The sequence below is a fragment of the Pelophylax lessonae genome, assembly GCF_965119305.1.
Source record: "Pelophylax lessonae genome assembly, chromosome: 12".
Classification (NCBI taxonomy): domain Eukaryota; kingdom Metazoa; phylum Chordata; class Amphibia; order Anura; family Ranidae; genus Pelophylax; species Pelophylax lessonae.
Genome location: NC_138779.1, coordinates 217856437 through 217881378, shown reverse-complemented (window position 1 = coordinate 217881378; position 24942 = coordinate 217856437). Strand labels below are relative to the sequence as shown.

Here is a 24942-nt window from a genome sequence, read left to right as displayed (position 1 = left end):
CTCTGTGACCCCATGTGCCTCTAGTGACCTCGGAGATCCCTGTGCACTCCTGTGTCTCCAGTGACCCCATGTATCTCTTTTCACTTCTATGCCTCTATTGACCTCTGTGACCCCTGTGCCTCCAATCACCTCTCTGACACCTGTGAACTCCTGTGTCTACAGTGAAACCAATGATCTCTTTGCACTCCTGTGCCTCCAATGACCTCTGAGGTCCCTGTCCTCTCTTGTGTCTCCAGTGACCTCAACAACCTCTTTGCACTCCTGTACCTCTTTTGACCTCTGTGACCCCTGTGCTTTCAATGACCTCTGTGGCCCCCGGCACACACCTGTGTCTCCAGTGACCCCAATGATCTCTTTGCACTTCTGTGCCTCCAATGACATCTGTGGCCCCTGTGCTCTCTTGTGTCTCCAGTGACCTCAAAATCCTCTTTACGCTCCTGTGCCACTATTGACCTCTGTGACCCTAAGCCTTTAGTGACCTCAGAGATTCCTGTGCACTCCTGTGTCTCTGGTGACCCAAATTATCTCTTTTCACTCCTGTGCCTATATTGACCTCTGTGACCCCATGTGCCTCTAGTGACCTTTGTGATTCCTGTGCACTCCTGTGTCTCCAGTACCTTCTGTGATCCCTGTGCACTCCTGTGTCTCCAATGGCCTCTGGTATTCCTGTGCACGCATGTGTCTCCAGTGACCTCAACAACTTCTTTGCACTGATGTGCCTCTATTGACCTCTGTGACCCCTGTGCCCTCTGTGACTCCTGGGCACTCCTGTGTCTCCAGTGACTTATGTCACCCCTGTGCACTCCTCTGTCTCCAGTGACCTTGGAGATCCCTGTGCACTCCTGTGTCTCCAGTGACCCCAATTATCTTTTTGCACTCCTGGGCCTCCAGTAACCTCTGTGACCTCTGTGTGTCCCATGACCTTTAGTGCACCTCAAAGCATCCTGCACCACCCAGTGACCCCAGTGCATCCAGCATCATATTGTTACTCCACTATACCCCTAAGCACATTTGGGACAACCATGTCTCCACACATCCTCTGGTATGCTTCTGTAATCTCCCAAACTGTTTTTGTCTTTTATTAGATATGGACCCCAGTCCGTGAGACACAGTCCTAGTGAATATCATACTCTGCCCCACCAAGTCACCAGTAAAGCATATTTTGTCCTATTTGCACACCAGAATTCACACTCATTCTTTGGAGTAATTGTGCATTGCTCAGGAATTCTGGTAGGCAACGTGTATCTATCTGACTTTGAAACACACCTACTCAAAGTAATATTTAAAGGGCATCTAAACCAAAAAAGGTAAATATCCAATGACTTCAGATCCCAGCTACTCATTTCCTCCAAGTCAGGGGACCATAGGGCTTCCTTGGATGGAGATATTACTCAGGCTGAGGTTCTCCTAGCTATTAAACCATCAAAGGCTCCTGGATCTAATGGGTTTACAGCCTTGTATTATAAGACATTTGCTCCACTTCTGGTCGCTCACCTGGATACCTATTGCCATCTGACGTGGTGACCCCATGGATGTCAATAGAGCTTTCAACAGTCTTATTCCAAAACCCAATAAAGATCTCAGTGACATAGCAAACTATAGACACATTTTTTTTTAATGTAGCACCCTCTAGTGCTAGAAGTGTAAATAGGTTTTTATCTAGTATAGGTAAATTTATACAGGCTTGGCTGGCAACCAAGCCTGTCTGTCTTTCCTGGGTTGGGCAAAGATCCAGGGAGGGATAAATGACTCACAGGCAGCATCACTGAGACCTCCCCCTATTTCTAGAATGTACTGGAACCTTCTAGAAAGATGAGAGGGGAAGTAAGGCGGAGCTGCTTGGAGTATTCTGAGGGTCCTGACCAACTTGGGTTGGCGGGCCTCTCAAATACATTGGGTCAGCCCACCATGGGGGGAGGAGTTTTGTTCAGGTGGAAGATGGAGATGAAGTATTAGGCTGTCGGTGACCTTTGAGGAAGCCCCCCAGTCTGGGGGGGGTGACCTTAGGCCTGGGCTCGGGTGCAGATAGGACCCTCTTAAAACCATGTAAGTGTTCTGGACAGGAGGCACTGGAGCAAGGAGAGGACAGCGGGAGAACACTGCCGGACAAGTCTCAAGGAGGAACAAGGAACAGCTAAGAGGACTGGTGAGTGACACACAGTCAGGAGGACTGGGTAGCATGCCTGAGAGGACTAGGATGGAGCAGTCTGGGATGGGTGCAGATCCAGTCAGTAGGACTGTGGTGGCACGGGAAGTGCAAAGAGACAGCTGCAGCCAGGAGGGCTGGCAGGGCCTGAAGAGGTGCTACTGAGAGCAGTAGCCACATGTAAGACAGCTAGCACTCAGAACTACTACCATTTTTGCTACACCATAGGGGCCCGAAGCCCCTGCCTGCAAAGGGCATTAGCTTTGGGCCTGGCTGAGCCAGTGTCAGGCCCCAACTCCAGTGCTAGTTGGTCTCGGAAGTAAAAGTCTGCAAGCAAGTATTTTGGAAAAGGGGGGAATGTGGGACTTTAAATGAGTTTTACAACCAGGCATATCTGTTTCCAAATGAGCATCATATAGAGCCCCTACACAAGGAGGGGAACCCATCAAGAGCTGACATAAATGTACAGATTTGAAGAACCATATTTATTAATCACATATATAATTATTACAGAATGGGGATAATGCACTCATTTCATGTACAATAAAATCCATAAAATTAGGTTATATCTGACATCAATTTCTCTATAGATACAGGGTTTGGAAACATGAAATACTTGAAAACGGCTGAGTAAATATAGGCTCTACGCGTTTCGTGGACCTCCGTCCACTCATCAGTAGCTTGAAGAGAAACAGTATCTAAAATACATAAGAAATCTCAATTATACCAAAAATGTTGAGGAAAAAAGAAAAATAGGGGAAGGAGAGGAAAAAGGGGGAACACATTTGTATGGAATGGGCACTACCTGAGATGGTGTCACATATCCAGAAGTATTCCAATTGGGAAAAATGAAAAACGAAGGTTGATCCGAGAAATGCCTGACCCAGGGCTGAGGCACGGACATCATCCAGCACGCGGGGGAGAAAGAGCAGTAACAAAGTGGAGAGCCGGTGGATGGTTGATAATAGATGTATTGGAATCAAAGGAATCTACAAATATATACTTAATTTGTTATATGTTCCTTCAAAATAAGGAAACTACTTGATCAAAAAACCACCACCAGATCTTATTGAGACAAAGTGGAAACCAAAGAATGTGAGAAACATTGCCAGAAAAAGTGAACATACCAGATGGAGAAGGGTGCAGAGAGAGCAGTGAAACCAGACTGTGGTTTGGCTACTTTTCTACCACTTTTTCACTTTTCTTCCCACTTGGAGACATGCAGTCTGGTTTCACTGCTCTCTCTGCACCCTTCTCCATCTGGTATGTTCACTTTTTCTGGCAATGTTTCTCACATTCTTTGGTTTCCACTTTGTCTCAATAAGATCTGGTGGTGGTTTTTTGATCAATTAGTTTCCTTATTTTGAAGGAACATATAACAAATTAAGTATATATTTGTAGATTCCTTTGATTCCAATACATCTATTATCAACCATCCACCGGCTCTCCACTTTGTTACTGCTCTTTCTCCCCCGCGTGCTGGATGATGTCCGTGCCTCAGCCCTGGGTCAGGCATTTCTCGGATTAACCTTTGTTTTTCATTTTTCCCAATTGGAATACTTCTGGATATGTGACACCATCTCAGGTAGTGCCCATTCCATACAAATGTGTTCCCCCTTTTTCCTCTCCTTCCCCTATTTTTCTTTTTTCCTCAACATTTTTGGTATAATTGAGATTTCTTATGTATTTTAGATACTGTTTCTCTTCAAGCTCCTGATGAGTGGACGGAGGTCCACGAAACGCGTAGAGCCTATATTTACTCAGCCGTTTTCAAGTATTTCATGTTTCCAAACCCTGTATCTATAGAGAAATTGATGTCAGATGTAACCTAATTTTATGGATTTTATTGTACATGAAATGAGTGCATTATCCCCATTCTGTAATAATTATATATGTGATTAATAAATATGGTTCTTCAAATCTGTACATTTATGTCAGCTCTTGATGGGTTCCCCTCCTTGTGTAGGGGCTCTATATGATGCTCATTTGGAAACAGATATGCCTGGTTGCAAAACTCATTTAAAGTCCCACATTCCCCCCTTTTCCAAAATACACATTTAGGGATGGAGGCAACCAGACATACATTTTGTGACAGATCTCTTCCCCCTTTTCTTTTCTGCAAGCAAGTGTATGTGCTGGAGGAGAAGAGAAAAGTTTGTATATACCGGTGGCATATAAAGTTCAGTCTCTATGTATATTTCTTCAATTAATTGGGCATCCCATATGTACCCCATCCCCATCCAAGTTTAATTCCCCTAATAAAACAACAAGAAAAAAAAAGTGCAAGAAATTCGTCTTGACTCTGTGTATTTGGAAGTTCATGTGACTGGCTCTGCAGGGAAGGAGACTGACCACAATCACCAATGGCCCCTACGGGGGTAGAGCTACATTAAGAGAGTACGATCTAAATTATTAGCCACAATTTATACTACTAGACTGAATGAAATTCCGTTGAACCCCTATAGGGGTTTGCATTACAATGGGAGTTGATACAAATGAAGGAGGTTAAGTGGCTCCGTTAGGATTGGCTACAAGGATACAAGGTGATGGGGCGAAGCCTGAACTCTAGAAAAAGGTTACGCTGAGGCACATCCCCTGTGGGAGATTCAGCTGAAAGAAAAATTAACTGGACACCCATCCACCCGCTCTGATATTTTATCACAGCTTTATTGGTGGTTTTGACCTTGCGAGCAATTGAATTTGTAATGGGGTATGCCCTCGAATTAAGTTCTGGGGTCAGTCTAATGCCTGTCTGGCACTGATGGTAGAGACAACCCTCTTAGACTATGTCAGTTTATGGTGTGCTCTCAGTATACCTGTGACAGGCATTGGTTATTTGTTACATTTGGAAAAGTTCAATAAAGCTGTGGCATTGCCCTTTTCCAAATAAATCAGCCTCCATGTATTGGTCTGTTAATTGGTTGTATAGTTGGTTTTATTCCCAGCAGGCAGGCTGCTGACCAGATTGGGAGAACTATAGACTTAATCTTAGGCTTCTGCTCTTCCTGGGATAGGGGTAAATCCAATAAATGCATGATATTGTCACTCGATATTCGAAAAGCCTTAAATACCATTTCCTGGACCTATCTTTTTCGGATTCTGATTAGTTGTAACTTTGGACCCCCGTTTCTTTAATTCCTGCATACCAACCCCTTTGGTCCAGATGCAACTGAAGGGCTAAAAAATTCAAGCCTATCTCCATTGCATCTGGGAACAGACAGGGATGCCCCCTTTCCCCTCTTATTTATTATCACCATTAAAACCCTAGCCATTGCTATTTGATCCAATCCCAACATCCTTGGTGTTGAAGTAAGCAACACAAATGTGCTTTGTTGATGATTTGCTCCTTTAACTCACTTCTCCATATATCACACCTCTTTACCAACCTTGTAAGATCTTTTCAGGTTGTTTGAGAATGTCTATGGTCTTAACGGTGAATTGGGAAAAATTGGAAGCCCTTAAAATCAACTTGAATGTGGACATTTTAAGAAGTATTAAATTTCAATATGCGTTCGTGTGGCAGCCAGATTCTGTACCTTACCTGGGGATTAGACTGACCTCCAAGATAAATTACTCACATCTATATGACAATTTGTTTAGGGAGATGGAGAAGTGGTCCTACAAATTGCTTTTTTGGATGTGGAAGATTTTGTCTGTTAAAATGGTACTACTGTACTACCTAAAATTCTATATTATTTTAGGATCTTGTCTATTGCTGTTCCAGTTATGAACTTCACAAGTTTCAAGCTTGGTTGTAGCTCAGGACATGCAGGGCGGCGATCGTGGGCGCGCCGTGTCCCTAGAACACGACACGACCCCGATCTCGGTAAAGAGCTGATAATGCAACTCTTTACCCATGTGATTGCCCGTGTCCAATCGCCGATCACATGTAAACACGGAAGTGTCATTTATCAGCTGTCCTCTCCTCACACTGACAGCGTGTGAGGACAGAAGAGCCGATCAGCGGCATATCCTTGCAGGGGAGACCTGTACAGGTAATCAGGGAACTGATCAGTGACCTGATGATCAGTGCAGCCCCAGCAATGCCCAGCAGTGATGGCAGTATGTGCCCATTAGTGACACCAATCAGTGCCTATCAGTGACACCAATCAATGCCCATCAGTGATGCAAGTCAATGCTGCATTTCAGTGCCCATCAGTGCCTGCTCATGATCGCCACCCATCAGTGCCGCACATCATTGCCCATCAGTGCCGCCTATAATTGCCAATCAGTGTTGCATATCAGTGTTACCTATCAGTGCCTATCAGTGTGGCATATTAGTGTCTCCTTACAGTGCCAACTAATCAGTGCCGCTTCATCAGTGCCCATCAGTTCAGCCTATCAGTACCCATCAATGTTGCCTCATCAGCGCACATCAGTGAAGGATAAAAATTATTTACAAAATTTTCTGACAGAAACTAAAGCCCCGTACACACGTACCGATTGTCGGCCATAAATATTCGGCCGACGACCGATCAGCCGATTGTAGGCTTGTTAGTATGATGCTTCCGACAGCCGACAGCGCATTTTCGGCCGAACACAATCTGTCGTGCAGACTTTAAAATTTTTGTTGGCCGTCACCAGAACGGCCGATTGTTCGCCAGTCAGTACAGATTTCGGCCGACAAACAGCAGATTAGCAAGACTGGGCATGCTCAGAGAAGAAAAAACACATGGAAAGTTAACCATCACATGACATCACTTCTGCAGTCGGCTGTTGTTGGCCGACAAAATTCGTGTGCAGTCTTTTGCACTTTTCAACCGACAGGACAGCACCGGACAAAAGACGGCCGATCGTTCGGCCGACATTTGGTACGTGTGTACGGGGCTTAAGAAAAACTTTTTTTTCTCAATATTTTCGGTCCCTTTTTGTTTTTTTACCAAAAATAAAAAACCCAGTGGTGATTAACCACTTCTGAACCGGAAAGGTTTTACCCCCTTAATGTCCAGGCCATTTTTTGCGGTTCGGCACTGCGTTACTTTAACGGACAATTGCACATTGTCGTGCGACACTGTACCCAAATAAAATGAATGGGTTTTCCCCCTACACATAGAGCTTTCTTTTGGTGGTATTTGATCACCTGTGTGATTTTTTATTTTAGCGCTATAAACAAAAAAAGAGCGAAAATTCTGAAAAAAAAAACCCCAATACTTTTCACATTCTGCTATATAACATTCCCAATAAAAAAATGAAAAAAACTAATTTCTTCATCATTTTAGGCCAATTTGTATTCTGCTACATATTTTTGGTTAAAAAAAACCCAACAAGCGTACGAGGCGCAAGCCCCATGGATTGGCTTCCCCCGCTGCCTAATGGGTGCGCCCCCAGGAGCGCTCCCACGAACCAAAGTACCTATACGTCGGTTCGCGCAGCCGAGCCAGCCTGTCGCGGCGGGCGGTCTGCAAGTGGTTAAATACCACCAAAAATCTCTATTTGTGTGAAAAAAATGATAAAAAAATCATTTGGGTACAGTGCTGCAGGACCGAGCAATTTTCATTCAATGTCTGACAGCGCTGAAAGCTGAAAATTGGTCTGGGCAGGAAGGGGTTAAAAGTGCCCAGTATTGAAGCGCTTAACCTAGTACAGAACTTTATTTTTTCTACCAAAAGAGGAGAAATGGACATCAGAAGGTTGTTCAAAGCTTTATTTCATGGGCAGACAATGTTACAGAAGGTGCAAAACAAAGGAATTGCTTCATTTTAGAAAGGATTGGTGGGCACATCGTCCAACCTGCTGCTGGCAGTAGGAATAAAACACGAATGCAGTTTGAGTAGCTAAAGATGTTTCACATCCACAATATATTTTCCATCACAAAGAATAGCTGCAGTATTCTACCAGAAGATACATTGTCATAGGCACTGCAAATTAACAAATGGTGTTTCCTGCTTTACATTCAAGAAGTTTGAAGTGTTCATATATTACATTGAATAATGCAGATATATATTGCATATAAAAAGTATGCTGGTGGTAATGGTCTGCAACCATAAAACATAATGCGGTTTTAAGAAACATGAATTTTAAAGAGTTTGATAGAAGCACAGAAGTCTTCATTATAGTGCAGATATGGATCTCTTAAAAAGAGAAAAAAAAAAAAAAGAAGAAAAAAGCCTTAATTTAATCCGGGAAAAGTAAATTCACATTAACGGAGATCCTTTTAGGTGTGTCCATTGTTGTTCGAACACTGGATCTGTCAGGCAGTCATGCTGTTTCATGTGTTGCTGCAAGAGATTGAAAAAAAAAAACAATTATTATTAATATAATATTATTATTATTATACAGGATTTATATAGCACCAACAGTTTTTGAGCAGCGCTTAACCACCTCAATACTGGGCACTTAAACCCCCTTCCTTCCCAGACCAATTTTCAGGATCTGTCAGTAGGAGAAGAGATCGAAGCCGTTACAACGGCTGTATTGACATTACATGACGGCTGTGATTGGACACAGCCGTCATGTGATCAGAAGGGCCAATCACAGGGCCCTCCTGCCGCATCTTGTCGCTCTGTGTCCTAGGGACACAGGCACATCGAGATCGCGCCGCTGCGCGTGCCCGCGGCGGCGCAATCTCTCTCCTTCTGAAGGACGTTCCGGAACGTACGATCAGAAGGACGAGACTCCCACCCGGCCGTATATGTACAATGGCCCGGGTGGGAGGTGGTTAATGAAGGCAGACATTACGGTTACAATACAATTTGGAACAAAGGGCCCTGCTCATTAGAGCTTACAATCTAATGGCATACTTGCCAACTGTCCCTTTTTCCTGGGACAGTTCCTGCAAATAGAAGCCTGTCCCAGGTAATTTATATTGTCCCTGGAAGCGCCTGTTTATCAGGCTGCCCATAAATGTTACGCAGAAGTAGTGCAGCTGAATGTGAGAATTATTCCAACTCTGCTACTGTGGCCTTAAATTTGAAATTCCCTTTTTAATTTCCTGTAATTCTCTCTATATTGAGTAGACTCTATAATCTGATAAGGAGGCGAGATTAATTATGCAGAGTGGGCGGAGCTTCAGGGAAGTGGGTGTGGTAATTGATAGCTGTGCTGCAAAGTGTCCCTGGAATTTTTTTTTAAATGTTGGCAACTATTTAATGGCATTACAATGAATGGTATATCTAAATTCTTCTCACAGGGAACTATCGAGAATGGCGCAGGTAGGGATACAGCTAGGCTACAACATAGTCATACACGTGAATGTGCTGTGGGGGTGTAGGAATATAGTAAAAAGTCCATAGGTCCAAAGATATCGAAGGCAGCTCCTCAGTGAAACTAACCTAATCTCTGCAATATATAAAGGAAACAGCAGAGGGCACCAACAAAGTGTAGTATGTATATAGGAAAATACTTTATTAAAAAACAGAAGGCAACCCACAAGATACATGGGGATGAGAGCATGTAATCCACCCAGGGCGGTTTGCTGTTGACTCCATACCTTTCAACCTTTTGAGATGGGAAGGAGGGACACCCATAAGCAAAAGCATGTAGGCATTGGACACACCCCCTGCCAAATTCCTTAACCACTTGCCAACTGTGTCATAGTGGAATGATGGCTACAGCATGGACGGCTAGTTCTGCGATATTCATATGAAGGCCTGTCGTGATCGCACCCACCACATGCCTGCAGCTGGGCACATTTGGCACGCTCTGTGATCACAGTGTCCGGAGGACACTGCTGTATACAGATCAGGGTAAAGAGCCAGTCAGCTACTCTTTAACACATGATCAGCTGTGTCCAATATCACAGCTGATCACGGATGTATATCGAAGCTGGTTATTGGCACTCCTTTCCTCATGCTGACAATGTGTTTCCACCAGTGCTGCCAGTCAGTGCCCACCAGTGCTGCCAATAAGTGCCCATTAGTGCTGCCAATCAGTGCCATCTGTTCCTTCTTATCAGTGTCACCTATCAGTGCCAACCAACCAGTGCCCATCATTGCCACATACCAGTGCCCCTCAGTGCCGTCTATCAGGGTACATCAGTGCTGCCTATCAGGGCCCATCAGTGCCATCTATCAGGGCCCAACAGTGCCATCTATCAGGGCACATCTGTGCCTCCTATCAGGGCCCATCAGTGCCATCAGGGCACATCAGTGCCTCCTATCAGGTCCCCATCAGTGCCATCTATCAAGGCCCATCAGTGCTGCCTACCAGGGTCCATCAGTGTCGTCTATCAGGGCCCATCAGTGCTGCCCATCTGTGCCCATCAGTGCTATCTATCAGTGCCGTCTATCAGGGCCCATCAGTGCCGTATATCAGGGCCCATCAGTGCCATCTATCAGGGCCCATCAGTGCCGTCTATCAGGGCCCATCGGTGCCGTCTATCATGGCCCATCAGTGCCACCTATCAGGGGCCATCAGTGCTGCCTATCAGTGCCCATCAGTGATGCCCATCAGTGCCCACCAGCCCACTTACTCCTACTTCTCCATCGTGAATCTGGGTGTCACCCCAGGAGTTGCCCTGGGAGGGCTGGTCTTCTTCCCCTCCACAACCCCTGGGGAGAACTACATGTGGGTATTTTCATCCAGTTGATCTTTATCTTTACCTGGGAGACTCAACAATCCTATGTTTGGAGATCCTTAGGACTATTCCATCGGTATGTGAGTTTGATGATCGGGTGAAATTTTTTTATGTTCCCCCCCCCCCCTTCTCTTAACATTCTTGCCTCTAATTTCAACTACTTGTATGAACTTCTCCTAACGAAGGGAGTGCTGTCTTGTGAAACACGTAGAGAATCAGTATATACTGTAACTATTTACCCTATGGAATTTCAGTGACATTATGACCTTTGTGATGATGGCTATGTATGTACAGATTTTTGCAAATTGTATGTGACATTAATATTTTTAAATTTTATTTTACATTTAAATAAAAATTCCTTGTAAATTTTACATTTTTGGTTGTACATTGTAAAGTCCTGTGGGCAATTTATTCTTGTATATTCAAAATAAAAGGTGTGAATGTAGCCTTACAGTAGAGGAAGTGCAAAGTAATTTTGTATGTCGGTTTTACATTTTAAATTAAATTTTATATTTTAACTCACTTTGTGAGTTCTGTGAATTTCAATACAAAAAGGACAACAATAGCCTAAAAAGTGGTGGAATCTAAAAATCTACATATATCCATCAACCAAACCCATTAAAAATAGGTCAAATTACAATTTAAATTTAAATACAAAATTGTAACCCTTTTTTGGATTTTGTTTTATACTTGGACATCAAAAAAAAAACAAAAAACAACATTAAAAATTTACAAAGTTCCACTCACCAGCTGTAGAGGTCACGGGCTGACCAGGATTTTACAAGCTGAATGATATTAGTGACCGCCTTTCCAGCCGGAGATCTGAGGTCATCGGAACTGTTGCCGTTGAAGTTTCCGCACGCTCCGCAAACCAACTCTGACAGGCCTTGTAGAGCACGGATTGAGATGCTACCTGCATTGCTAAACTCGATCTTCAACTGGTCACCAATCTGGATGGAAACGGAGGTGTCCTTGGCAGAGGCTGAGAGAATACCAGATGTGATGGGGAAAACACCTGGAATTCCATTGACCTAAAAAACACAAGGAGATAATGTGTCAGCAAAATGTCAACACCGTTGTGTCTTTTCCCATTATAGTATGGAGAACATTTTGACACCTTTATGTGGCAGTGACTACCAGCACTCAACCCATTTGAAAATTAAATAATGGCACCAAGTGTGAGCAAACTTTCTAGTTGCTATTTGAAAGTATTTGTTTAAGGAGGAGAAAAGCATATCTGGTTAGAAAAATTTACACATTCTCATAAGTTTACAAAGACATTGGCATTGTTGGCATAGCAGTAGTTGGCTTAAAGTGGAAACCATAGACAGCAATAAAAATCAGAAAAAAACAGAGGTTCTATCTGTTCTGTTTAAAGGTTAAAAAAAAAAAAAAAATTGTGTCCTCTTATTCCTGGGGTGCTTGGTAACTAAGGGGCCTCCATAATTTTACTAATGTAACAAAAAAGGGAATACAGTGGAAATCTGTGAGCCCTAACCTCACTATTTGTCCTGGTGACCATTGTCACTGGGTATCAGGACCTGGATCACCTGCTGGTGGCACTGTGGTTCCCGGAGTGGAAGGTTGTACTACCTGTGTCCTTCAGCAGGTGTCCCCCAGCAGCCAGTAGATCCCAGCAAGCAGTCTATACCTGATGCTGGCTGCTGGGAGGGTATTTAGTCTCTCCTCTACCAGTACCTCCTTCCTCAATGTTTTGATCTGCTAGCCAGATACTGCTTGCCATTTATCCCGATCCTGCTCCTGATTCTATTTTTTTTTTTTTGTTAGGCTGTTACTTAGTTAGGTTACTTGCTAGTTATGCATTTCATAATTTGGTTTTGGTTTACGTATATATCTTTGTGTTTGCTGTATATTCTGTTGCTGGTGTTTGGGTGGATTTTAGTTTCTTTGTAAACAAATCTTACTTTAAATACTGTATATATGGTCTGGTCTCAGTTTCCTAAGCGTTGCCACCCCTGCTGCTGATCCTTGACACTTGGATTTATTGTTATATATACAATATGGGGATGGTACTCATGGAGGTTTTGTATTACTGAGTCTACCATGCAAAATTGTTGGATGTCCCAGGGATTTAACTTAATGGTCATCATCAGAGTGGGTGATGCAGACAATCTTCCACTGGGGAAACCATTTCCACTGACAAGTGGGGTTGTACATTTCAGGGACATTTCCACTTTTCTGTGGTGTTTTTGGGGACAGGAAGTGAGCTAAAACCCCCCAGTGGGAAAAAAGACTGCAATTAAAACATAGAAAAAATATAAGTGGTGGCACTGGATCCAATATCATGATGAGTGTGACTAAAAGGAGAAGGAATTGGTATAGGATCCCATTACCAGACTAAAAGGCAGATCCTGGGCAAAAGTTAACATCAAAAATTGGTGAACATTTGGAAGATAACATCCATGAATGGATATATCAGGAGGACTTAAAATAAGACTAGAAACATATTTCAAGGTCTGCATTCTTCATAAAAGTCAATGCATTTGAGGGGCTGCAACTTCCCCCTTTTTCGGTGTTAAAAGAATGAATAATTACCGTAGATTAATATAAAAACTTTAATTAAGAATGCAAAAAATGAAAGGTATAAAAAGCAACTAAAGTTTGAGGTGTAGCGCTCTTCCCTGTGAGGGTCGGGAGGCCGGTTTGTGCTTCAGACTGGAAACTTCTTCTCCTAGACAAGAACTTTGCTGCTCCAGGCTTTAGACTATTTAGACCCACCCCCAGCCACCTACTGGGCCATCTCCCCCAGGGATTGGCAGAGACCACAACCAATCAGACTGTGGGTCTGCCCCTTCCAGCTCACTACATTCTAGAATCATAAAGAAGTCAGGGGAAAGCAGTTGAACATGCAGCCAGTAAAACCTGGAATAGCCCAAAATAATCACACACCTCTCTATTGGTTACAGGGGAGCCAAAAAAGAACTACATTTACCTGACATTTTCTAGCAAACTGTCTAGGAGGGCATTACATGGATCTAACCCTTCCCACTCAACATTTTGAAAATGTTTTGTATGGAGTTACACTTTAGGCAACCTACAGGTTAAAAACTTCAACTGTGACAATTCTATTGTAACCCTCTAAAAAAAAAAAAAAAAAATAAAAAACACAAGCTACTAAATCAGTTCCTAACTAACAGATTCAACATGGGATAGTTGAGGAAAAGAAGTTTGTCAGTAATGTTTCATACATAGATATAGGTGGCTTACCCAAATGTCCTTGGTCTTAGAGATGGTCACTAGACCTTGGCGATGGAAAATATGGAGCCTGGTAACAGATGCTGCTGCTCCTGGGCAGACCTGAATGTCAGCGAGTACTCTGAACCATCCAGCGGAATCACTGTTACATAAAGATGTCACCTCAATAGGGCCATTTCCAATAGGTCCTCCTGAGAGCCCATCATATGTGATGAACTTCTGTCGGCTGACCGTGCATTCACTCTCCGTCTTGTAGCAGCCCCGCACTCCATTCACCAGGCCACAGCGTTCTTTGTCTCCACATGCGGTGGCTGTGCAGGTCACGCCACCAGCTTGGCACTTACATTGTTGTGTGCAATCAGCACTGAGGAACGACTCTCCCTCCTAAATGAAAAAAAAAGGTCAAGTAAATCACAACTCTGAGTGCCTGCTATTTTGGGTTTGACAAATAACTCGGAAAACAGTCTAGTTGTCCTTTTTAGAACATACACCTAAACTGGCCATAGATTAGACCTGGGCAAATTGCGGCCCCCAGAGCCACATCCAGCCCTTTGGCTGTTCCTGTCCTTCCCTTGATGCCTCCACTGTCAGCATGCCTCACTGAAGGAGCTGACCGGCTCAGAGTGGCATGCTGACACATGTCCATGTGAAGACCTTCAAGAACTGGAAGACTGAGGAGCTGATTGGTCCAGTGGGGTGTCTTGGTTCTGGTGGGAGAGCGTTGCCTTGGAAGGAAATGTCCCAACATTCTCCCACCACTCTACTACCCAACCAATTTCTTCCTGTGTTGGCGCTTGCATGCTGCAAACCCCGGGAGCCGTATACCCATTCACTCCTGATCAGGATCTGCAGAAGACCCTGTGTTACCAATCTCAGGTTCTCTCCATTAAGCCACAGTGCTTTTCAGAGGTCATTTGACAGGCAGTAAGGAGGTCCTATTTTGCCTGACTTTACCCTTTAATGCTGCACTATGTACTTTTTATGTAAGTGGCCCCAACCTATTGTACTGGCTCCTCTCAATTTGAAGATGGAATTCTATTTGAAATATTTCATTGTCATGGACTTGCAATAGGGTTTGGCAAGCTTACCTGTCCCTTCATGTCTGTATTAGAGGTCAGACTGCACTTCTGGTTCCTTTTTATCACCTCTACTTCCTGTTCCTGCCCCCCACAGGTCATCACAGGAAGTCTATACTAACCAGTGCAATGCGGGTCTGCTTTGCTGTTCAACAGTGTTTGTTCCTGTTTCCTGTTTGCCGTGTGCTTGATCTACTTTTCTGTGTACCGACTTTGGCTTGTCTCTGACTATTCCTGTTTGCCTGTTACCCTGACCTTTGGCCTGTCCCTTGGTTACCCTTGTCTGCCTGTTACCCTGACCTCGGCTTACCCATCACCATTCCGTGTGTCCTGAGTGGCTGCTTCCCTTCTCTCCCTACGGAGCGTGACCTGGGGGACTCCAGGGGCCACGACCTGGGCCCAGCTGCAGCCAAGTCCATCCTCCATCCTAGAGGCTCTGGTGAACACCTGCTGGGTCTTAGACTCCGCGCCCTGGGGAATCTTGGGCTCACGTTCCGGTCCATCCGCAGCAGTCTGCTATCGGGTTCACTACCTTGCGCTGCGCCCCTGCCTCCAACAGGGTGCAGTTGTCACCTGGCCACAGGTGACCTGACATTCATCTTAGTTAGATTATGTTAAAAGGAAAATCTTTATGTAATAATCTTCCACCTACAATGGAAAAACATCAACTACATGGTCAAAAGATTGTGGACCCCTGACTATCACACTGATGTAAGCCTGTTAAACATCCCATTTCAAGACAACGGGCATTCAAATGGATTTTGCCTCCTCTTTGCAGCTTGAACAGTATTCACTCTTCTAAGATTTGCACAAAAATTTGGAGGATGTCTGTGGGAATTTGTGCCCATTTGTAAGGTCAGGTACTGATGTAGGACTAGAAGACCTGACTTGCAATTTGTATTCCAGTTGATCCCAAACATGTTCAGTAGAGTTGAGGCCAGGCCTCTGTGTAGGTCAGTTGTGTTCCTCCTCACCAAACTTATCAAACCATATCCTTATAAAGAGAACTTAGTGCAGAGGGTTACAGTCATTCTGGAACAGGAAAGGGCCTTTCCTGAACTCTTGTCACAAGATTTAAGGGAAAAGTTGATCTAAAAGTGCTTCATATACTAGAGCATTAACAGCACCCATCACTGAAAACAACCTAAATCAGTAATTTGAAGATATATCCACAAACGTTTGGCCACTTAGGCAGGTTTGACAAAAAGAATGACTGTAGAGTGTACAGTACACATTATGGAACAGAGGAGTAACTAGAACTTTCAGGGCCCGGTGCAAGAAACCATGAAGGGCCCCCCTGACCGTCGGGCCCTTTCCATCAGTCCAGGGGCCCTTTCCTCTGGTCCTGCCGGCCACTCTGAGCTCAGGGCCCTTACCATTTATCCTAGGGCCCTTTACTTCAGTGAGGGGCCCTTTACTTTTCTGCAACTTTGGTGAGATTTGAGAGCCATAGACTGCAATGTTAAATCACAAATCGCAAGCAAGTCACTTTCAGGATGCAGCAGTGTGAACCAAGCCCATGTTCTGCAGTGGGCCCCCTTCCTGCTGTCTTGCTTGCTCCCCCCCCCCCCCATGGTGGTGGAATTCCAGGGCCTATGTGAGACCTTTGTGACCCCTGTAGTTCCTCTACTGTTATGGAGTAGCAAAATTACAGGAAAGAAATCATTGGTAGTACTTACACTTAGATATCGTCCACTGAATACACATCCACACTTGTCCGCAGTAACACAAGTATCTCCATCTAGGATATACCCAGCATTACATTCACAGCCTTCAAAACATCTGTCTGTACATTTCGTTGGTGATGTGAGACCAGAGCAAGTTTGGTCACAGGTTCTGGTGCAAAGTTCATAATGACTGTTGGCTGGGCAAGACATGGCTGCAGAACACAAAAAAAAAAAAAAGATTGCTTCATTTAATTTCTCTTAAGATTAAGATTTTTCTTAAGAAAATTATACTTTATTTTTTAGCATTTTTTTAAACCAAAAGAGCTAGGGTTAGCTCAGAAACAGTTTATAGAGGGTATTAGTATAGCATATAACCCAAAACAACCGTCTTATCAGGTGGGACTTATTGATTCTTAATTTTTGGATCTCAATAAAACAATTTTCTTTTGTTTTGTACTTACGACAGAATGCAGGAGTTCTCCAAGAGCCGATGGTAACACCGACGGTATGACAAGCAGCTGCATAGGCCTGTAGACTCTTGCACACAATGTTATCCTTTCCTTCAACAGCACAAGCATCATAGCTACAGTGGATGAAAAAATTATTTGGATTGATCTTGGAGTGACAATCTTTGAAAGGTCCTGCTGGGTTTGTAATCATGCCACAAGAGGATATCGCCTTGTATGGCTGCAACTTCGCCTCATCACACACGGGGCACACGCCTTCTTCGCAGCCATCGCTGCACTTAGCACCAGCTATGTTCACTTTCCAGGAAGCACCAAACTCATTCACGTTTTTAACCACCTGCTTGTTGGGGAGCTGGAATTCATCTTTGTTGTCACCATTATAATTGCCACAGAGACCACCCATCTTGGCACGGTACGAGCTGGGAATATTGAGAACCACCCCATAGATTGTGTCATAGAGAATCTTCAAGCCAAAATCTGTTTGTAGGACAACATTAACTCCTTCCCGATTAATGACAATATTATCATCTTCAAGAGACAATGGCAAATTGAAAAATTCTCCATTAACCTGTAAAAAGGTAAAAATTTCCATTATGGTAAACCCTTGAACTTTGATGTTGGAACAATTTTAAGAACAGGAAGAAAAACAATCGGATTCTTCAACAAATAAAGTTCGACTTTTCACTAGAAGTAAAGATGACTAGACTGGTGTTGTCTTATTTTTTTACATATTATGGGACCACCTAACTCTAATGGCACTTTTCCACTGCAAGTTCAGGCTCGGCTCTACTCGGCCCTGCTTGGCCCGGTTTGCTTTTCCACTGCTGGTACCGCATGGTACGGTGTTGGAACATTTCGATACGGCTTGGTATGGTTTGCTTTTCCACTAAAGTAGTACTAAAGTTAAGTGGGTGGGATAACAACGATTCTCTGACCAATCAGTGGCTAGTAGTGACTGCATGCAAAGGATTGTGGAATATGGTACCAGTATGGTACCTCTTGGAACCACAATCAAGGTGGTACTGTAGAGAGCCGTACCATTCGGTTCCATGTAGTGGAAAAGCGCCGCCGTACCATACCGTACTGAACCGGTCCAACACCGTACCATGCGGTACCAGCAGTGGAAAAGCACAAAAGCGAGCCGATTTCCATGCAGTGGAAAAGCACCATAATTATTGCTAAAAGTAGGGCTGCTGTTAGAAACCAAGCAGGGCTCCATACAGCAACCTGACAGCACCCCCCCCCCCCTTTCCTCCCACAAATAAACATAGTTTACTAATCAGTGCCAATCACTCATTGTGTTCATTCAAGAAAAGAAGGGGCTAGTAAATGTGACATTTACCGGACCTATCCCTCCACTCTCCATCCTGGAGCATCCAATTGTGTCCAATTGCAGCTGCCAGTGGGAAAGAGGAGGGAAGTCGGCAGCACTCCGGTGGTGGGCACACAGGGTGGCCTGGGCAGCACTGGAAAAGGTATGATGCACAAGGAAGGTGATAGGTTCAGTAGAGGGATGATTACTAGAACCGACCCCCTTTATGGCTCTCTCTGCAGCAGATGAAAGCCCTGTGGGAGGAAGAGGAGAAGAAGCCAGCATTCAGCTGCTACAGAGAGAGAGCCATACAGGGGATCGGTTTTAGTAATTGCCAATGAGGAGAGAACAGGGGCAAAGCAGAACCATGCTCTGTGTGTGAATGGACAAACAGAGCATGGCTTAGGAGCAAGCCTGCTCAAGTGACAGTACGAAAGATCTGCTGCTCCAGGTGGTATGAGGGAATCTGATGGAACCTCCACATGAGTGCTAGCCCCGGCTCGCCTCAGTGAACATTGTCAAGATAAGAAGAAACGGCCGCACATCTTTTGGAGTTCCAAATGCCTTTTTGTGCTTTCCAAAGTGGCACGACAAAACACCAACCAGTCCACGTAGACACATTTCACACAGTATAACTGTGCCTAATCATTACACCAATGTGTAATGGCAGAGGGGAGGAGCCAGGACTGTCAGCGGGGGACCCAAAAGGAAGAGGATTGGGACTTCTCTGTGCAAAACCATTACACAGAGCCGGTAAGTATAACATGTATGTTACTTTTTTTATTTTTATTATTTCCTTTAGAATCACTTTAACTGTGTTATAGAGGCTGGGTTCATACCTATGCGAATTGGATGCGGGTTTCCCTGCATCCAATTCTTATGACAGGAGATTGTGAGTGGCTCTCAATGGAGCAGGTTCACACATCTCTGGAGCGGCTGCGGAGCGAATTGCACCGGGGTCCTGTGCATCTTTGGCTTCATTTCAGGTCCAAATTCAGGCAAAAATTGGGGCCTGATTCATCCTTGAAACTGAGAACAGGACCGCACAGGACCCCTGCTGTCAGTCGCATCCGAATTAGGTGTGAACCCAGCCTAAGAGCCGGTTCACACTACCCCGACCAGAAAGTCGCCCCATGAAGGAGCGACTTTTTAGCGTGACTTTGAAGAGACTTGTGAGCGACTTGTAAGAGACTTGGAAGAGACTTGTGCACTACTTTGAAGAGACTTAAATGATAAGCAACTTTGTCTGTGGGGAATGCCTGGCTAATCTTTTTCTTCTTCCTGGAAAGTCTGATAACAAGTCGCTTGAAATAAGATAAGGATCCGACTCAGAGCCGGTTAACATTAGCGCGACTTGTCAGCCTGACAAGTCGCGCTCCCTCGCGGTCCATTCGTTCTAATAGGAGCAAAACAAGTCGCTCCGACTTAGAAAAAGGGTACTGTACTATTTCGGGGCGACCTCGGAGCGACTTGCATAGACTTCCATTATGTGAAGTCCCTGCAAGTCGCTCCGAAGTCGTGGTGCAATGTAATGCACAAGTCGCCCCCGAAGTAGTAAGGAGTCGTGTCGCCTCAGTGTGAACCGACTCTTAGAGGCGACTCCCATTGAAGTCTATGTGCACAAGTCGGATAGAGGTCGCCTTGAAGTAGCACAGGAACCTTTTCTAAAGTCGGAGCGACTTCAGTAGTGCATATTAAGACGGCTCTCATTCATTTACATTGCATTTGTGATGACAAGAGACTTGGGGCGACTTGAGGGCACACAAGTCGTGTCCCAAGTCGGAGTAGTGTGAACCGGCTCTAAAAGGTTTTCTTCTGGATGCAATCTGGGTTTCAATCCTAAAAAAGAATTATATGAGAACAAATAGAAAACAAATTATATTAGTACCTACCTTTACTTTAGATCTCATGTCTCTCTCGATGGCTACCGCGTAACCATACACGTATACCACCACCAGTCTTGTCACAGCCACTTTACCATTTCCATAACTCTCGTTCTCCACAACCACGGAAAAGTCCACAAGTCGGGGATCGTTAACCACCACCTTTGCCAAGGTGTATGTGCAAGTGCCTTGGAAGTCGAACCTTAGACCATCGAAGGAGATATAATGGGGATCTCCCGAGGCGACACATCTGCCGAACTCCTTGGGTTGGCATCCCCAAGCTCCGTTGACAAGTTTGCATTCTTCTTCAGCGCTGCATGCTTCTGACTGGCACTTAACAGTGCCGTCTGCCCCACACTGGCACTTCTGGCTGCACTGACCCTGTGGGTAGAAGACCTCGTTTTTCTGGTAATACTTATCCTTGTAGACACAGCCACAGTTCTGGATGGGCACACATTTGTGACCACTCAGAATAAATCCGTTGTCACAATAACAGGCTTCCTTACAAGGTGAGTCACAGCCAGTGGGAGGGGAGAGACCATGACATGTGACAGGGCAGGCATTTCCGCAGAGCTCATAGTGAGTGTTTATGGGGCAAGACATGCCTAAGAGGAAATAAAAAAGAAAAAGTAAATTAATGTTAACAACAGATGTGTCGAAACAACAGAAAAACCTAAACCCTTAAACCTTTAGGAAACCTAAAGTTCACCTTACAATCTGATTGTACAATTTCCTTTAGAGCTACCAACAACTATGTAGTGCAAGGGCCTACTGGATTAAACACAGAGTAATTTAATATTTTAGGCAGGTCCTCATATTACACATTTTTCAAACATCTAAAGTTGATTGTGAAAAGATTGTACAATCAGATTGTAACTAAATTTAAATAGCAGTGAATGGGACTTACACCAAGCAGTCACTGGTGGTGAATCAATCACTGCCATTTAAAACACATGCATCGGGAAGATTCACTGCTTTATAAATATGCCCCTAGGAGGTCTGATCCACCTGAAATGCTGGACAGCTCCCTGCCTGATTCCTTCTTGCCTTGTGTATTGTTCCTCTTGAACCTTGAACCCTTTGGTCCTCCCATGAACTTCCTATTTAAGCCATGCCTTTTGTAAGGTAAACCAGATTCCCAGCACCAGAAAACCAGTGCGAGCTTACGTTCATACTCGTGCACGTGCACATTGTTCATATGCTAATATTTTTAGGCAAAGAAGTACTATTGCTGTTCAGTGTGCTCACATTCGTGCGCATACAAATTAGCATGCATACTTGGCGCCCAGTTGCCTATTTAAACTGGCCTGTCACCATGAGCAGTTGCTAAATAGTCCTCAGCTTGTAGCTGTATTCCTGTTACCTGGTCAATTGAACCTGCTTAACTGTGTATGACCCAGCTTTCTCCTCGACTCTGCCTTTGCTCCTGCAAAAATCTTCTTCACCTAATCTCTCTGACCTCGGCCTGTTTACTGGACTTGTCTTTGCCTGCTGATTTTTTTACTGCACTGCCTGGCTGTTACTGACCTTGGCCTGCTTCCTTGACTTACTTTGTCTGCTGACTCGGTCCCTTGTTACCTGGCTGCTGCTGGTTGCTGCCTGCATACTGGCTCTGCTACCATCTCCTGCTCTGGTGCCAAGCTGCTTCAGTACCCTTTTTTTTAGGACTGTGACCCCCCCAGCTTCATCCACCTAAGTGTGGACTTCACCAGCCAGCTACTCTGGCACTCGTGCCCTCACACTCTCTGCCTCCATCTTTAGAAGTGTTGGACAGGAGGTGCAAGAGAGGCTTTCACAACATTTCACTCGTCACCAGGTATGTGATAGCTTTGCACTTCCTGTTTGCCAGATTATTGTGCTCTCTCCAGCCAATATCTTGCTCTTATTGCTCCTGGTGCCATCTGTACTTCTGCTATCACTCGTTATTGACCTTTGGCTTGTTCCTTGATTACGCTTCTGCTTGATCCAAACCTGCAACCACTTGTTACTGGCCTTTGACTTGTTTACTGACTACGCTTCTGCTTGATCCGAACCTGCAACCACTTGTTACTGACCTTTGACTTGTTTACTGACTATGCTTTTACTTGATCCCAACCTGCAACCACATGTTACTGACCTTTGGCTTGTTTACTGACTACACTTCTGCTTGATCCTTACCTGCTACATCTGTTACTGGTCCCAAGATTACTCACCTCCTGATGGGGCAATCCTGAGGACTGGTACTAACACACAGAAGAAAAAACATCTCCACTATCAGGAGCTCTGGTAAATACCAGTTAGTGCTTAGACCCTGCAGCTTGGGTGAGTAGCCTCATCTGCCAGGGTGACCTGCTCATATACCTATGCCGCTGTTCGGTGGGAGCCTCTCTACTGCTATAGCTGCTGGTCTCCAAGCCTGAACCCTGACCGTGACAGTATCATCAACTCCATCTAGTGGCCGAAATGCAATACAGTTTTCTGAATTAGCTCAATGAGAAAAAACACTGCATGTTGGCCATTAGAAGGAGCAGATAATACGGGAGTTATTGTATTAGAAAGCATAGGGTGAAAACTCATTGAGTTTGCATGAATGTTCCTGAGTCCTGACATTTGTGCAAGAAATGTTTTATAAGTAGACCCCTTAATCAAAAGAGCTACAGTATAGGTATTGAAATTACTTTAAAATTATTTTAGGATTTTGAAGTGGAACTCTAAACAGTTAAGTTCCCGTTTCAGAAATATTTAACAATTTTCCTTATACATTTAAGCTACCTTTTTTTTTTTTTTTTAATTTTTTAAATTTTTTTTTAAGCTACCTTTTTAATATAAAATAATTAAATGAATGGATGTGTATAGCAAATTATGTGAAACTATAACATTCAATTTATATCTATATGTATGTATGAGCAGCTGCAATCAGAAATCAAATATAATATTAAAATTAAAATAATGTAGTTTTTAAATGGCCTGCCCTTCTCAATGCTCAGTGCTACAAATTAAACACATCAATGACTAGACAAAAAAAAATAAATAAAAAAAAATACATTTTGGTGACAAAGTATTAGTGGATGGGTTTTCGTGGTGTTGATTTTGCAGCAAACCTTTGCCACAGTGACTCAGTTTATTAAGCTGAATAAACAAAGGTCTACAATGTATTTTCTTCAGGTCTATTAAGGGTAATGTAGCGGATTTTCTATTACGGTTATTGTATTTGTGTTTTAAGCACTACTTATTTAAAAAAAAAAAGAAAAAAGCCTATATTTTATCTTGTACATTCAATGCATTTTGTTAAAATAGCATTATTTTGCTGTCATTTCTTGATTTTCACCAAAATTTGGAAATTTGGAAACTCTCTATTTCTCCCAACCCTGTTGTTGGTAATGTTTTCTCATATTACTTACTGCAGAAATTCGGTTTCCTCCATTCCTGAAGTGTCACACGGGCAGCTTGGCATGCATCCACATAGAGGCCAATGGCCTTGCAGAATGAAGATGGGTGCCCCTTGTATTGACAAGCATCATAAATACAGTCGTTGAAATAGGGTTTTGGATCAACGACTGAGAGACACCGACTAAAAGGCCCATTGGTCTTTGTGATGAGTCCACAGTAGTTATCACCCTTGTAGGCTTGTTTTTGAGCTTCACTGCACAGAGGACAGCTTCCGGTACACTCAGGACTACAACCAGCAACCTCTCCAACTTTCCAGCTGTTACCGAAAGCAACTGCATTTGCTGCTACTTTTCCATCCTTCATGTTAAAGTCATCGTTGGCGTTCTTGTTGTTGTTTCCACACAAGCCTTGGACAGCGTTGGTATAAGTACTGGGTATGGTGACCTGCACAAAACTTTGCCAGTCAAATTTAACAGTGATATCAAAATCTGTTCTTATAATGCCCTGTGCACCACTGATATATGCCGACACTTTGTCTGTTTGGAAGTAGAATGGCAAAGAGGTGACAACACCATCAACCTAGCAAAAAAAAAAAAAAACAGGGAAATTGAATGAATAAGCAATCTTTGTATGAATCTATTTATCTACCGTCCATTCACCAAGAAACTTTGATACTTACCAAAATTCGACGTGGATAGTCCACGCTCAGTGTGAAGACCGTGTCATAAACTTCCAAGGTCACAATTTTAGTATAGGACACGGCTTTGTTTCCACCACGATTGTTGTTCTCAACTTTGATATTAAATCGGGTCAGTGAACTATCACTGGAGCTCACACCAACCAGCTGATATATGCAGGTACCCATAAAGTCAAATCTCTTGCCGTCAAAGGTTGTGTAGTGAGGATCTCCAGAACCTGTGCAAGTAGAATAGCTTAAGGGTTGGCAACCACGTACTCCGTTTGTGATCGCGCACCGTTCACTTGGCTTACAGCTGCTCTCCTTGCAAACTACCATGCCAAGGCTTGGGTCACACTTGCAGAGCGAACGGCAGTTGTCATCAGCCCAGAACTGTTCGTTGGCCTGGTAGTAGGTACCCTTGTAAGAACATCCACAGCTCGAAATAGGAACGCACTTATCAACGCTAAGGACAAAGCCGTCATTACACTGACAGGTCTCCACACAATCCTCAGTGCACCGGGATGGGGCTGTACGATCGGTGCAGGAGGCTGGACAGGCATTACCACAAAACTCATAATGGCTGTTTGCAGGGCATGGCAAAACTGAAATACA

At 44.0% G+C, this 24942-nt stretch overlaps 1 protein-coding gene across 1 annotated transcript in view; it reads right to left on the bottom strand.

The window, feature by feature from the left end:
* LOC309569035 (IgGFc-binding protein-like) overlaps positions 1-24942 on the bottom strand; it is a gene marked incomplete at both ends in the record, with an annotated part of 98475 nt that overhangs the window by 17031 nt on the left and 56502 nt on the right. Inside the window, 7 exons of the mRNA XM_082274796.1 lie at positions 11409-11692; positions 13890-14261; positions 16633-16832; positions 17082-17655; positions 20292-20887; positions 23663-24230; positions 24331-24932. Coding sequence (XP_082130922.1) covers positions 11409-11692; positions 13890-14261; positions 16633-16832; positions 17082-17655; positions 20292-20887; positions 23663-24230; positions 24331-24932 — 3196 coding nt within the window. The remainder of the gene's footprint in view (positions 1-11408; positions 11693-13889; positions 14262-16632; positions 16833-17081; positions 17656-20291; positions 20888-23662; positions 24231-24330; positions 24933-24942) is intronic.